This window comes from Microcebus murinus, chromosome 6 (genome assembly GCF_040939455.1).
Source record: "Microcebus murinus isolate Inina chromosome 6, M.murinus_Inina_mat1.0, whole genome shotgun sequence".
Lineage (NCBI taxonomy): Eukaryota > Metazoa > Chordata > Mammalia > Primates > Cheirogaleidae > Microcebus > Microcebus murinus.
The window spans coordinates 68,740,129-68,752,616 of record NC_134109.1 but is presented as its reverse complement, the minus strand read 5'-3'; the positions used below and the strand labels follow the sequence as shown (position 1 = coordinate 68,752,616).

Sequence of the window (12,488 nt, the reverse complement as noted above, 5' to 3'; positions counted from 1 at the left end):
GATTACTGATCACAGATCACCATAATAGATATAATGATAATGAAAAGTTTGAAATACTTTGAGAATTATCAAAATGTCACACAAAAAGTGAGCACTTGCTGTTGGAAAACGGCACCAATAAACTCACTGGACACAGGATTGCTACAAACCTTCAATTCATAAAAAATGCAATTATCTGTGCAGTACAATAAAGCAAAGCACAATAAAATGAAATTTCCCTGTATTAATAATATATTTAGTAGTAACAATTATAATGGAAATTCAATCTACAAGAAAAAAATGTAACCCTTAGGGCTTTATGGTCACAGGAAATTTTTAAAAATTAAACTATATACTCTTTTGGGTAGAAGTGTGATAAATGGTTAATAAAAGACTTCTAAGCAGCCGGCTGGTGGCTCACGTCTGTAATCCTAGCACTCTGGGAGTCCAAGGCGAGCAGATCTTTTGAGCTCAGGAGTTCGAGACCAACCTGAGCAACAGCGAGACCCCGTCTCTACTAAAAATAGAAAGAAATTAGCTGGACAACTAATATATATAGAAAAAATTAGCCGGGCATGGTGGCACATGCCTGTAGTCCCAGCTACTCAGGAGGCTGAGACAGGAGGATCGCCTGAGCCCAGGAGTTTGAGGTTGCTGTGAGCTAGGCTGACGCCACGGCACTCACTCTAGCCTGGGCAACAGAGTGAGACTCTGTCTCAAAAAAAAAAAAAAAAAAAAAGAGTGATATAGCTTTATTTTGAAATGTGAATATATATAATAAACTGGAAATTATGTTCTTTGCAACTATTTAAAACTACAATGAAACATTTTATGTCAATTTAAAAATGTGTAGGGAGGCCGGGCGGGGTGGCTCACACCTGTAATCCTAGCACTCTGGGAGGCCAAGGGGGGCAGATTGCTCAAGGTCAGGAGTTCAAAACCAGCCTGAGCAATAGCGAGATGCCATCTGTACTAAAAATAGAAAGAAAAAAATTGGCCAACTAATATATATGGAAAAAAATTAGCCGGGTATGGTGGTGCATGCCTGTAGTCCCAGCTACTCGGGAGGCTGAGGCAGAAGGATTGTTTGAGCCCAGGAGTTTGAGGTTGCTGTGAGCTAGGCTGACACCACGGCACTCACTCTAGCCTGGGCAACAAAGCGAGACTCTGTCTCAAAAAAAATAAAATAAAAATGTGTAGGGACAATGCAGGTCTTTAAAATTTTTTATAGGGTCCATGAGCAGGAAGTCTTGAAGACCACTATGCAGAAGTATGTATGGGCTTTAGGATCTGGAAGGATTCTAATTGATTAATCCATCTTGATCAATGTACAGATGAGAGCACTAAGGGCTTTTCTGGAAGGATTCTGATTGATTAATCCATCTTGATCAATTTACAGAGGAAATTAATGTACTGAGGACCAAGAAGGGTTAGTTGATTTTCCCAAGTCACACAGTTGGGCCTAGACCCTGAGTGTTCTTGCTTGCTCATTTCTTTCACTGCTTCCACTGTGCTCAGAAGTCCCACCACCAGTTTTGCCGAATGAGGAACAAAAACACAAAGAGATCTCAAAATAGTCACTAAGTAACAGGGACTTCTTCTTGGGTAGGTTGCTCTCCACCCTGCTGCTTCAGCCTCAGCGGTTTGCATGGGCAGCCCTGCGGCCCAGGGTAGTTGGTTTAGATGGACTCCTTTTTTTTTTTTTTTTTTTTGATATAGAGTCTCACTCTGTTTCCTGGGCTAGAGTTCCATGGCATCAGCCTAGCTCAAAGCAACCTCAAACTCCTGGGCTCAAGCAATCCTTCTGCCTTAGCCTCCCAAGTAGCTGGGACTACAGGCATGCACCACCATGCCCGGCTAATTGTGATCCCAAGCTGCTGGGGTCATGGTGCACTGAAGTGGATACTGCCACTATGCCTTGCAAGGCCTGAGGTGGGCAGGGTGCTGTGCACAACACCTTGCTGTTGGCAGGCTCTTGTGTTCAGTACCTCAGGAGAAGGGCAGGATCACCCTGACAATAAGACAGACATAGATTTCTTTTTAATGATTTTCACGGTTTGGTTAGTTTTATCTTCATGACCTCTGATTTCCCTTTGGAGCAAATACATGGTAAAGCTGGGGTGGGAGTAGGGGGCTCTTGCTGACTAAACAAAGACAGGCAGACCCAAGCAGGCTGTGGACAAGGACAGCCGTGAAGAGCAGGCCTGGCCCTGAGACACGAACGAGAACATGGTTGAAGCCAAGGACACAAGGCTGACAGGAAAGGACACAGGCTGTTGTCAGGACACACACTACCACACACTCAAGGCCAGGACCCTGCTGACTCGGCAGCCCTCCACCCTGGCCCCTTACTGCCCCCCGCCCCTCTCCCCCGCCTGCCAGCTGCCAACAAGGCTCTGCCCTGTGTCTTCCACACCTGTCACTGCCTGTCCTTGTCCAGGGGGGGCCCCATCAGCCCCTCCTCAGCTGCCCAGCAGAGCAAGCAGTTAGTGGGGAGGGGAGGGAACATGGAGCGGGGGCCGGTGGTGGGGGCAGGGCCGGGAGCCGGGGCCCGAATCCGGGCACTGCTGGGCTGCTTGATCAAGGTGCTGCTCTGGGTGGCCTCTGCCTTGCTGTACTTTGGAAGTGAACAGGCCGCCCGGCTCCTGGGCAGCCCCTGCTTACGGCGCCTCTACCATGCCTGGTTGGCAGCAGTGGTCATCTTCGGGCCCCTTCTGCAGTTCCATGTCAACCCTCGGACTATCTTCGCCAGCCACGGCAACTTCTTCAACATGTGAGTCCACTCAAGGCTGTGGGAACCGGCTCCCTGCGCTCTAGGATCCCAGCTCCTTTCTCCAGGCTTCTGTCCTTCTGCCAGTCTGAACACTAAAAATAGGCTAGGGGGTTGAGGAGAAGATGCGGGGAGGGGGAAGGGAACCGAGCCGTGGGGTACAGGGGAAGTCAGGAGCAACATGGAAGAGGAAATGTGGACCCTAGAATGCTGACCCGTCCTCTAAGGAGATGGCAAAGCTTAAATGGCTGGGGGTTGCAAAGGGCACGGGAAAGACAATTGATGATGTATAGGGTTGGGGACAGAGCAGTGATGGGAACATAGACCAGGGTGGGGAGACAGGGCTGGGTGTCTCAGTAGCCTCCCTTCTTCTCTACCCACAGAAAGTTTGTGAATTCAGCATGGGGCTGGACATGCACCTTCCTGGGGGGCTTTGTGTTGCTGGTGGTGTTCCTGGCTACGCGGCGAGTGGCAGTGACTGCCAGGCACCTGAGCCGACTGGTGGTGGGGGCAGCCGTGTGGCGGGGGGCTGGCCGGGCTTTTCTGCTCATCGAAGACCTGACTGGCTCCTGCTTTGAGCCTCTGCCCCAGGGCCTGCTGCTCCATGAGCTGCCAGACCGCCGCAGCTGCCTGGCAGCCGGCCACCAGTGGCGGGGCTACACGGTCTCCTCCCACACCTTCCTGCTCACCTTCTGCTGCCTGCTGATGGCTGAGGAAGCAGCAGTGTTTGCCAAGTACCTGGCCCACGGACTGCCTGCCGGCGCCCCCCTGCGCCTCGTCTTCCTGCTCAACGTGCTGCTCCTGGGCCTCTGGAACTTCTTGTTGCTCTGTACTGTTATCTATTTCCACCAGTACACTCACAAGGTGGTGGGTGCCGCAGTAGGCACCTTCGCCTGGTACCTCACCTATGGCAGCTGGTATCATCAGCCCTGGTCTCCAGGAAGCCCGGGCCACGGGCTCTTTCCCCGCCCCCACTCCAGCCGCAAGCATAACTGAAAGAAATAAAAGCTGTCAGGCCTGGCTCTTGCCCCTCTCATCATTTGGTTGGGGCCTGGAAAGGGTGGAAAGAGAGTCTGGTAGTCACTAGAGTTCCTCAGCCATTGCTTGCTGTCATCAATCTTGAATGACCTTCCTTATCCTTGACCTCTGTCCCTTATGCTGTCCTTTTAGCCTCTGCAAAGACTTTGAGCTATCTGGGTCTGTGATATCAAGGAATGGCACTGCTAAGGCAGGTGACAGTGTCCTTAGGTGTGGGCATCATTCTTATGAGCAGGTGCTCCATCTCCAGCCTGGCGGATTCGTTTTTCCTGCCTTCTCCACTGAACCTCCCCTCCACCTTCCTCAGGGGACTGCCTATCTGGGCACTCCACTCAGGAGCCCTTCCTGCCTTGTCTTCCCCATAGAGGGTCTGTGTGTGCTCATTTATTTAACAAATGCTTATCGAGCCAAGCATAGTTCCATGCCATGTGAATGAGACAGACAAGGTTTCTGCCTTTGGGGGCTTATGAGCTAACTGGGGAAGGAAGATAATAAATACACAAATAATAATGTCAAACACTTGCACTGTGTTTAGTCTGTGCCAGGCACTGTTCTAAGTGTCTACAAATTCTTTAAATAAATTAACAAATTTAGCCCTCACAACAGCAAAACTATGAGGTAGTAGTGTTCCCACTGTACAGCTGCAAAAACCAAAGCACAGAGGTTACGTGACTTGTTCATAGCTAATAAGTAGAGAAGCCCGGATTACAAACCCAGGCAATATGGGTGTATTGTCTATGTTCTAAACCAGGGGTTAGCAACCTACAGCCCTTCTGTGGCCAGTTTTTGGATGGCCTTCAAGCTATAATAAGAATGTTTTTTACATGTTTTTCTTTTTTCTTCTTCTTTTTTTCAATCCTTCCCTTGCTGATACATTTTTAAATGGTTGAAAAAAATCAAAGAAAGATATTTCATGACACGTAAAAATTATGTGAAATTCAAATTCCAGTGTCTATAAAATGAGGTGTTATTGAACCCAGCCACACTAATTCATGTACACATGGCTGCTTCCTGCTACAGCTGCAGAGTTGAATAGTTGCTACAGACATTGTAAGGTGCCAAAAGCCTAAAATATTTACTATCTGGTCCTTTACAGAAATAGTTTTCCAAAATCGGGTTTAAACCACTACATTATCCTGTTTCAAAAAAAGACAAACAAAAACAAAATTGGCTAGTATAAGAGAGAAAAGTGCTGTGAATGTATCAAAACAGGGTGACTAGTAATAGAGAGACTTGGAGGGAGGTACTTTATAAAGGATAATGGAGAAAGTTCTCTGAAGAGGTGACATTTGAGCTGAGAACCTAATGACAACACTCAGGGGAAGGGCATTTCAGGGAAAGGGATTAGCAAGGGCAAAAACTCTGAGGCAGGAATGCACTTGACAACTTTGAGAAACAAATGGAAAGCCCAAGCATTTGCAAGTGTAATGAATGAGGGAGAAAGCAGTAAGAAGTGAACTTGAAGGGGAGACAGCTGTCAGGCAGGCCCTGAAGAAAAATCCCGTTGGATTTCATTCTAAGGACAACAAGAAGCTGAGAAATGGTTTTAAGCAAGAGAGAAGCATGAAGCCCCTGTTCTGTGAGAGTAGATTATAGAAGAATGGAGTCCGCAGCAGGGGTCCAGGAGAGAGCCCACTGGGGCTTGGATAGGGATGGTGCCAGCTCTGAGTGTTGTTGCAGGGGCCAGGGGGTGCCCGTGGAGCCAGGAGCCCATGCTGGCAAGGCTAGGAAAGAGAGGCCAGGTCTTGCCCATCTCTGAGGAAAGATGCGGAGCCCCAAGTAAGGCTTGGGGCTGAGGAGGGGAAGAGAGCGGGTGGGGAGTCAGTGGGGAGTCGGGAGGCAGGGAGACATAGGAGGCGGGAGGTGGAAGGTGGGGCGTGGAGAGGTCGGTATGGTCAGGGTGATCGGAGTACCCGGCTCCCGGGGGCGGGGCGGAGGCAGTGGGCGGAGTCTAGAGGCGGGGTGGGGCAAACGCTCCTCTCGGGCTCGGGGGGTGGGGCCGCGCCTCGGCCGCCCGCCGCGGCTCCGCCCCGCCCCCTGGGTGGCCCCGCCTCCTCAGTTCTCCACTCCCCGCTGCCCAGGAAGGCGGTGCGGGCTGCGAGCGCTGCTTTCGCTTTCCCTTCCCCGTGCCCACTCCTCGCTCCTCGCACGGCGCCAGGCCCCCCGCCCGGCCATGGCCACGCTCAGGGTCCAGCCTGAGGCCCAAGCCAAGGTGAGCGCTGCGGGTTCTAGGCAGGGTCCCGGGGAGGCGTGGCTCAGAGAGACTGAGGGCATCCCTGGCCCGCCCCCAGATCCCGACCCCAGTGGGGGTCAGTCAGCAGAGCCTGCCGGCGGGGCGCACCTGATCCCCCGGGAGACCGGCCGGGGCTGCCTGCGCGGAGAGGCGCGGCGGCCGTGGTTCAGCGGGGTGAGGTGAAGCAGAGAGCTGGCGTGGAGGGGAAGTCCGTTGGCCCGGGACCGGGCCACACACAGACTGGGTGTGGGACCTGCCCCAGCCACCTCGCAGCCTTTCCTGCAGGAAGGTCCCGGGCCCGCTCCACAGGGTAGCCCGACCCTGCCCCACTAGCAGAGAGGGCTGTCCTCTCACAGCCTCTCCTCACACAGTCCAGGCGACCCCAGGAATCCGTTCTCACTCAAGCCACTCACCCTTCAAAGCCAAGAATGTACTCATCCCCCAAATCCAACCCCACGGGCATCCACTGCACCCTCCCCAGATCCAGGTCTGCAGAGATCCACTCCAACACCATCCCAACCCACCCTTGCAGGGATCTATCTTGGCTTCTTCAGGTCTGGCCTTAGGGGGATCCACCTCACCTTTCCCCCCAGGCCAGGCCCCACACAACCCTAAGGGAACTGTCCTCAAATGAACTGGCCTTAAAGCTAAGTTTCTGAAGGGTTGCCTATGCCCAACAGGTGGATGTGTTTCGTGAAGACCTGTGTACCAAGGTAAGACCTGCCCCATCAGTACCTACACCCCCACCCAACTTTTACTGCTCAGCCCTTGCCTCACTGCCTAGGAAGGGTATTTGGTTCTGACCTCCATCCTTCTCCACTTCACACAGACAGAGAACCTGCTTGGGAGCTATTTCCCCAAGAAGATTTCTGAGTTGGATGCATTTTTAAAGGTACTGGGGCCCAGCAGGGAGCTGGAGAGTTTGGTGGACCTAGAGAGTGAGGAGGTCAGAGGAACATCCTTAGCTTCTGCCCTCCTCCCACCCAACACCAGGAACCAGCTCTCAATGAAGCCAACCTGAGCAATTTGAAGGCCCCCTTAGACATCCCAGTGCCTGATCCAGTTAAGGAGAAAGAGAAGGAGGAGCGGAAAAAACAGCAGGAGGTAAGTCTGGAAGACCTGGGAGGAGGGATCCAACCATGGGGAAAATTAGCTGTAGTCCTGACTCCCATGGACCCATCTCTCCCTGCAGAAGGAAGACAAGGATGAAAAGAAGAAAGGAGAAGATGAAGACAAAGGTACTTGAAACCACTATGGTGGGAAGAGACTTGAGTCCCACCCCACAGGAGCTTCTCCCTAGGGAGTCCTTTGCACTCTCCCCTTCAGCACCTCTCACACAGGCTGAATCATGTGACTGACCCATTGCCCACTCTCTAGGTCCTCCCTGTGGCCCAGTGAACTGCAATGAGAAGATCGTGGTTCTCTTGCAGCGCTTGAAGCCTGAGATCAAGGATGTCATTGAGCAGCTCAACCTGGTGAGCCCTCCCACTTCAACCCTCAGGCTTTTTAGGTCAAACACTTTGTCTTCTTGGTCCCTGCTAGTTAAGGTTTGGCACTTGCCAGGTCTTAGCAAGAGAGGGCACAGCAAGTGAAGACAGAAGTCTCGGCCCTGAGGCTCAAGATGGACCTGGCACACCTCCACCAAATGTGGGCAGGGAAGCAAGGGAGGATAGGAACCTGAGAATTGGGTGGAGGGTTGATGTGGCTTTGATGCCATTTTCTCCCCCCACCCCCAGGTCACCACCTGGTTGCAGCTGCAGATACCTCGGATTGAGGATGGGAACAATTTTGGAGTGGCTGTCCAGGTGAGAGCACTGCCCCACTCCCCCACCCTCCTTTCTAGTCCATGCTTCCTTCCACTTTCCCCCTTGCTTTCTTTCCCCAGGAGAAAGTGTTTGAATTGATGACCAGCCTCCACACGAAGCTAGAAGGCTTCCACACGCAAATCTCTAAGTGAGTGACTGATCACCCACACTCTGGGCTCCCTTCTTCTTCTTGCACTCCATACACACTTCTACTTCCCACAGGTATTTCTCTGAGCGAGGTGATGCAGTGGCCAAAGCAGCCAAGCAGCCCCATGTGGTAGGTGAGGGCCAGGTTCGGGTGCATGGGGAAAGGACACATGTGAAGTCAGGCATGACCTGAGTTTCCCACAGGGTGATTATCGGCAGCTGGTGCACGAGCTGGATGAGGCAGAGTACCGGGACATCCGATTGATGGTCATGGAGATCCGTAATGCTTATGTGAGGAGGCGAGGGCAGGGGTGGGCAGAGGCAGCTTTCCCAGGTCACCCACTCCCTGGCCCTGCAGGCTGGGGGTGAAGGGTGACAAAGCTCGGTCTCTGCACAAGGCTAGAAATGGGCCACAGAGCCACTGGGGGCCTGAGGCTGACCCCTACTCCTCCCTGGTCTTCTAGGCTGTGTTGTATGACATTATCCTGAAGAACTTCGAGAAGCTCAAGAAGCCCAGGGGAGAAACAAAGGGAATGATCTATTGAGAGCCTCCTCTTATTCTGTGATGGATACAGCACAGACCTTCTTGTTTTTTATCAGGGACTCCAGACTTTTCCCTACCTTTCTACTGTTGAGATTTTTTACTCACCTTGCCTCCCAGGCACAATAAATATAGTGATACTGTGACCCATCAGCCCAAGTCTCTTTATTGGATCCTGACACCCCTGTCCCTGGCTCAGGCATTTCCACTGGTGGGACCAACCCACTGGGTGATTTGGGTATTGAGCTGCTGGTTGGTCCAGTCCTGCCGGATGTCGTCAAGGTGGCAGTCAAAGTCCACAAGATGCTGGTGTGCCTGGCCCTCCAGTAGTGCTCCCACCATCTGCCGTGACTCTTCCCAGGCCCTCCACATCACTCTGAAATAATAACCCCCATGGAGGTCAAACAGCAGACAGAGGGTACAGACACATACTTAACAGAGATCAGGTCTGGAGAAGGACCCTTGGGGCAGGAACAAGGACAGAAGAGGCCCAGGAGCCTTGGGCTTTCAAGAAAAGGTGGAGGGAGTGGGGCACTCACAAGTTCTTGTCCTTGGGGACCCAGTGAAGACCTTGGTTCTCCAGGACAATGACTGGGGGCACACGAGGCTGAGGCACCAGTTTCTGATTATCCAACTGGGTGGACAAAGAAGGGCAGGTGAAAGTCTCAAAGATTCCCCTCTCTACTTTCTCTCCACCTCTCCACCCTAAAACCCAAGCCTCACCATAATAAGTACTGCATCAGGGAAGAATTCTGCAATTCGTCCAGCGATTTTCAAGGCCAGGGGCCCAGGGCTGTGTAGAAGGAAGATCAGAGGAGTGAGGAGCCGACTGTGGGCAAAACCCGTCCATTTGAGCTGGGCCTCCCAGGTCTCATAGATGTGGGTGCAGCTGTGGCCTTTCCCTGTAGCTGGCCTGGGGGGGTCTCGCCTGCTGGATGCTTGATGCACAACTGCTTGATGCTTGAGTGTTGTGGGAAACAGATGCTCTGACACTGCTGGTGAGAGTGGAAATCAAAGGTGGTCTTTTTGGAGGGCAATTTGGCATAACCATCCAAATTGAAACTATACTATATACAGGCTGACCCAGAATTTCCACTGATAAAGAATTTACTATTAATATGATAATAATAGGACAGTGTCCATAATAAAAAGTTGGCAACAATCTCAATGTTTAATGTAGGCATTAAATAAATTATACTACACCCATATTCATACTATATAGCTGTTAGGGAAGGCAGCTCTTGGTGTGGAAATGGAAAGATGGCAAATATTTATATTTATTAAGAAAGAGAAGCAAATTACAAAACAGTATTTCTAACTTGATTCATATATATTATATATATGTAAAGAAATTTCCTTATTTCTAAAATTGCTGGTTGGGCTCTGTGTTCTTTCAGCACTTGGGGGACACCTCAGTTAAAGCAAGATCAGCCTGTTGTTGATACACAATTGTCCTCCCCACCCTCACTGCAGTTCCTCCAGAGCAGGGCTCTGTCCTATTCATTTTTGTATTTCCTCACTCCAGTATCCAGCATAGTGCCTGGTGGACACCCCTGCTCCTAAGCCTTTGATGGAGGAAAGATGAAAGCAATGACCTTGGTTCTCTTGCACGCCCCCACCACTCCCTTCCCCTGCCCCAGCCAAAATCCTTTGCCTTCCGCCTCTGGCTACTCCACTCACCTCTGGTCGTCCAGAGCTGCATTGGCATGGTAGTACCCAGCCACCACCAGACCGGCTTGTGTGCCCCACACATCCACCTGTCGTGGGAAACGGGCCATCAGTAACTAAATCGTGCCGCTAGCCTTGGTGCGCGCTGCTGTCAAGGGGATGGGGATGGACTTTGGGCTAGGGATGTTAGGGGGTTGCGAGTGGGCGTCCAACCGGGGCACCTGGTTGAGGGCGACCTCCAACATGACGGACAGGGCTAGGTGGCTGTGGAAGAGGGGCACACAGTCGGTGAGGCAGAGGCATTCTCCGGGCCGCGGCGCTGGCGCCAGCAACAGCCCGTTGACCGCCGCGTGTGGGTACCGGGCGGCGTGCAGGCACATCTTCACGTAGGCCCGGGCCGAGATCTCCACTTCCCCCATGGCGAGCCGGGCCTGCTGGGAAGCAGCAAGCCCGATTAGTTGCGGTTCCCCACCCAGCTCAGGCGAGCCGGTCCCAGCTCGCGTTCGTGTAGCTCCCTCCAGCGCTCAGCGCCCTCCTTGGCCCATCCGGGTGCCCCCTCACTTAGGTTCAGCGGCGACGCTAACTCGGCTCTAAGGCGGCCCGCCGGCTTCGGGCGACCTAGGTCCCAGAGCCCTCCCCCGGCCTGGCCCAGAAGGAGGTTCAGATTGCATCCCGCGGCACCGAGCGCCGCCTCCCCTTGCCCCTAGCGGGCAGCAGCAGATCCCCGCCTGTCGGGGAGACCCGGAGACTGCAGCTCCCAGCCGGACGGTTCCCGGAGTCCCGCCCACGTAGTGCTCTTTGATAGGTCTAAAGGTTCTCGTTTTCTCCCATCAGTGGCCGCGTCCAAACCTTGCCCCGCCTTTGTCTCCAGCGAACTGGAAAGAACCCGCAACTGCAAAGGAAAATTGTCCGCACTCTCATTGGCTAGGCTACCCGACTTCCAGTCTTGATTGCAGGTTGGCTTTGCCTGTCACCTGTGTTGCCCGCCACCACAGGCCCCGCGGAGCCCTGGGAATGGAGAGCTTGCCAGCAGTTGGGTGTCCTGAAGCACTGGGGACAAAGTAGATAGCCTTGCTCCTTTTATGGAATGAGAGGATCTGTACTCTCGATCTCCTTTGTTATTTACTGAGCCGTGTTACCTTCAAGGCCGCAGGTTATCTGGCTCCTGGTTTCTTTAATGTAGTATCTGCTACCCATGGCCCTTTAAGGATTGAATGAGATATGTATAGGGACAGGCTTCCAAACTGTCAAGTACTATGCTGCAAATTCTTTTTTTTCTTTTTTAATTGTTTATTTTTCCACATCAACAGCGGCAAAATTTTTCATTTTAAAAGAGGATAAGAGGCCGGGCGCGGTGGCTCACGCCTGTAATCCCAGCTCTCTGGGAGGCCGAGGCAGGCGGATTGCTCGAGGTCAGGAGTTAGAAACCAGCCTGAGCGAGAGCGAGACCCAGTCACTACTATAAATAGAAACAAATTAATTGGCCAACTATATATATAGAAAAAATTAGCGGGGCATGGTGGTGCATGCCTGTAGTCCCAGCTACTCGGGAGGCTGAGGCAGAAGCATTGCTTGAGCCCAGGAGTTTGAGGTTGGTGTGAGCTAGGCTGACGCCACGGTACTCACTCTAGCCTGGGCAACAAAGCGAGACTCTGTCTCAAAAAAAAAAAAAAAAGAGGATAAGGCCCCGAATTGAAGAAAAATCTCATAGAATTTATAGTAAAGACCACAGCAGAGGAACTCTTATCTCTACTACCTGCCCAGGGCTGAATCCTGAAAGGCAGAGATAAAGACAGTGATTGACTCAAGAAGAGGGAAAAAAGGACAAAAACAAAAACTTACAGATTCATCCTTCCCATAATGTCCTGTGGTATAATCCCTTCACCACAATGCCTTGGGTGCATTTTCCCCCCTCCCAGCCCTTGAGAAGGAGTCCAACCATTCCTCCATACTCCACCAAGCAAAACCTCATTCTGCCTCTAAGCTTCTTGAAGGATTGTTCCTTTCTTCAGTCCCCTTCAGCCACAGAGCTTTCTCCTCCTCTATCCAAAGCCTGATTATTCCCAAAAGGACTCTGCCCAAATGCCACCTCTTTCATGAAGAACTCATGAAACCACCAATGGAAATAATGTTGTGAAATTCCAAAATACAGGTTATCTGCATGGCTGTCATGGCCTGTAACAGTTCCCACCCTGTTCCTTAGTTAGACCTCTTAAGATCAGGATGGGCATCTAATTCATCTTTGTCTTCCTGGCATCCCTGCCCCATCCCACCACCACATTCATCGTCAGTGTCTCGACATAGGTG

At 52.0% G+C, this 12,488-nt stretch overlaps 3 protein-coding genes across 5 annotated transcripts; 2 read left to right on the top strand and 1 right to left on the bottom strand.

Moving 5' to 3' along the window:
• Nucleotides 1–1,860: 1,860 nt before the first annotated feature.
• Nucleotides 1,861–3,771, top strand: FITM1 (fat storage inducing transmembrane protein 1). The gene is made up of 2 exons (XM_012755995.2): nt 1,861–2,752; nt 3,133–3,771. The coding sequence occupies exons 1-2, from the start codon at nt 2,487–2,489 to the stop codon at nt 3,743–3,745; spliced, it is 879 nt and encodes a 292-aa protein (XP_012611449.1). The 5' UTR covers nt 1,861–2,486; the 3' UTR covers nt 3,746–3,771.
• Nucleotides 3,772–5,845: 2,074 nt separating this feature from the next.
• Nucleotides 5,846–8,659, top strand: PSME1 (proteasome activator subunit 1). Its single transcript, XM_012756001.3, has 11 exons — nt 5,846–5,999; nt 6,701–6,733; nt 6,850–6,912; nt 7,014–7,124; nt 7,213–7,258; nt 7,398–7,495; nt 7,757–7,825; nt 7,906–7,973; nt 8,048–8,102; nt 8,177–8,263; nt 8,437–8,659. Exons 1-11 carry the CDS (start codon nt 5,961–5,963, stop codon nt 8,515–8,517), a joined length of 750 nt encoding a protein of 249 aa, XP_012611455.1. The 5' UTR covers nt 5,846–5,960; the 3' UTR covers nt 8,518–8,659.
• EMC9 (ER membrane protein complex subunit 9) lies at nt 8,655–10,953 on the bottom strand. 3 transcript variants are annotated; one of them, XM_012756005.3, is made up of 6 exons: nt 10,743–10,953; nt 10,403–10,612; nt 10,194–10,270; nt 9,237–9,508; nt 9,053–9,147; nt 8,655–8,889 (listed from the first exon to the last, which is right to left on the bottom strand). In XM_012756005.3, exons 3-6 carry the CDS (start codon nt 10,264–10,266, stop codon nt 8,709–8,711), a joined length of 621 nt encoding a protein of 206 aa, XP_012611459.1. In that variant the 5' UTR covers nt 10,267–10,270; nt 10,403–10,612; nt 10,743–10,953; the 3' UTR covers nt 8,655–8,708. The 3 variants fall into 3 exon arrangements, with proteins under 3 accessions (XP_012611459.1, XP_012611458.1, XP_012611457.1); XM_012756004.3 differs by having other exon boundaries at nt 9,237–9,306; nt 10,403–10,615; nt 10,743–10,951; XM_012756003.3 differs by having other exon boundaries at nt 9,237–9,306; nt 10,743–10,951.
• Nucleotides 10,954–12,488: the final 1,535 nt, after the last annotated feature.

Bases quoted from the DNA above. Each gene is read 5' to 3' on its own strand.
- FITM1 (XM_012755995.2), top strand. From the start codon at position 2,487: ATGGAGCGGGGGCCGGTGGTGGGGGCAGGGCCGGGAGCCGGGGCCCGA. The intron at 2,753-3,132 runs GTGAGTCCACTC...CTCTACCCACAG, and splicing joins CACGGCAACTTCTTCAACAT to AAAGTTTGTGAATTCAGCAT.
- PSME1 (XM_012756001.3), top strand. From the start codon at position 5,961: ATGGCCACGCTCAGGGTCCAGCCTGAGGCCCAAGCCAAG. The intron at 7,125-7,212 runs GTAAGTCTGGAA...CTCTCCCTGCAG, and splicing joins AGCGGAAAAAACAGCAGGAG to AAGGAAGACAAGGATGAAAA. The intron at 7,974-8,047 runs GTGAGTGACTGA...TACTTCCCACAG, and splicing joins TTCCACACGCAAATCTCTAA to GTATTTCTCTGAGCGAGGTG.
- EMC9 (XM_012756005.3), bottom strand. From the start codon at position 10,266: ATGTGTGGGGCACACAAGCCGGTCTGGTGGTGGCTGGGTACTACCATG. The intron at 9,509-10,193 runs GTGAGTGGAGTA...CACTCTCACCAG, and splicing joins GCAGCTCTGGACGACCAGAG to CAGTGTCAGAGCATCTGTTT. The intron at 9,148-9,236 runs GTGAGGCTTGGG...TTGTCCACCCAG, and splicing joins CTGATGCAGTACTTATTATG to TTGGATAATCAGAAACTGGT.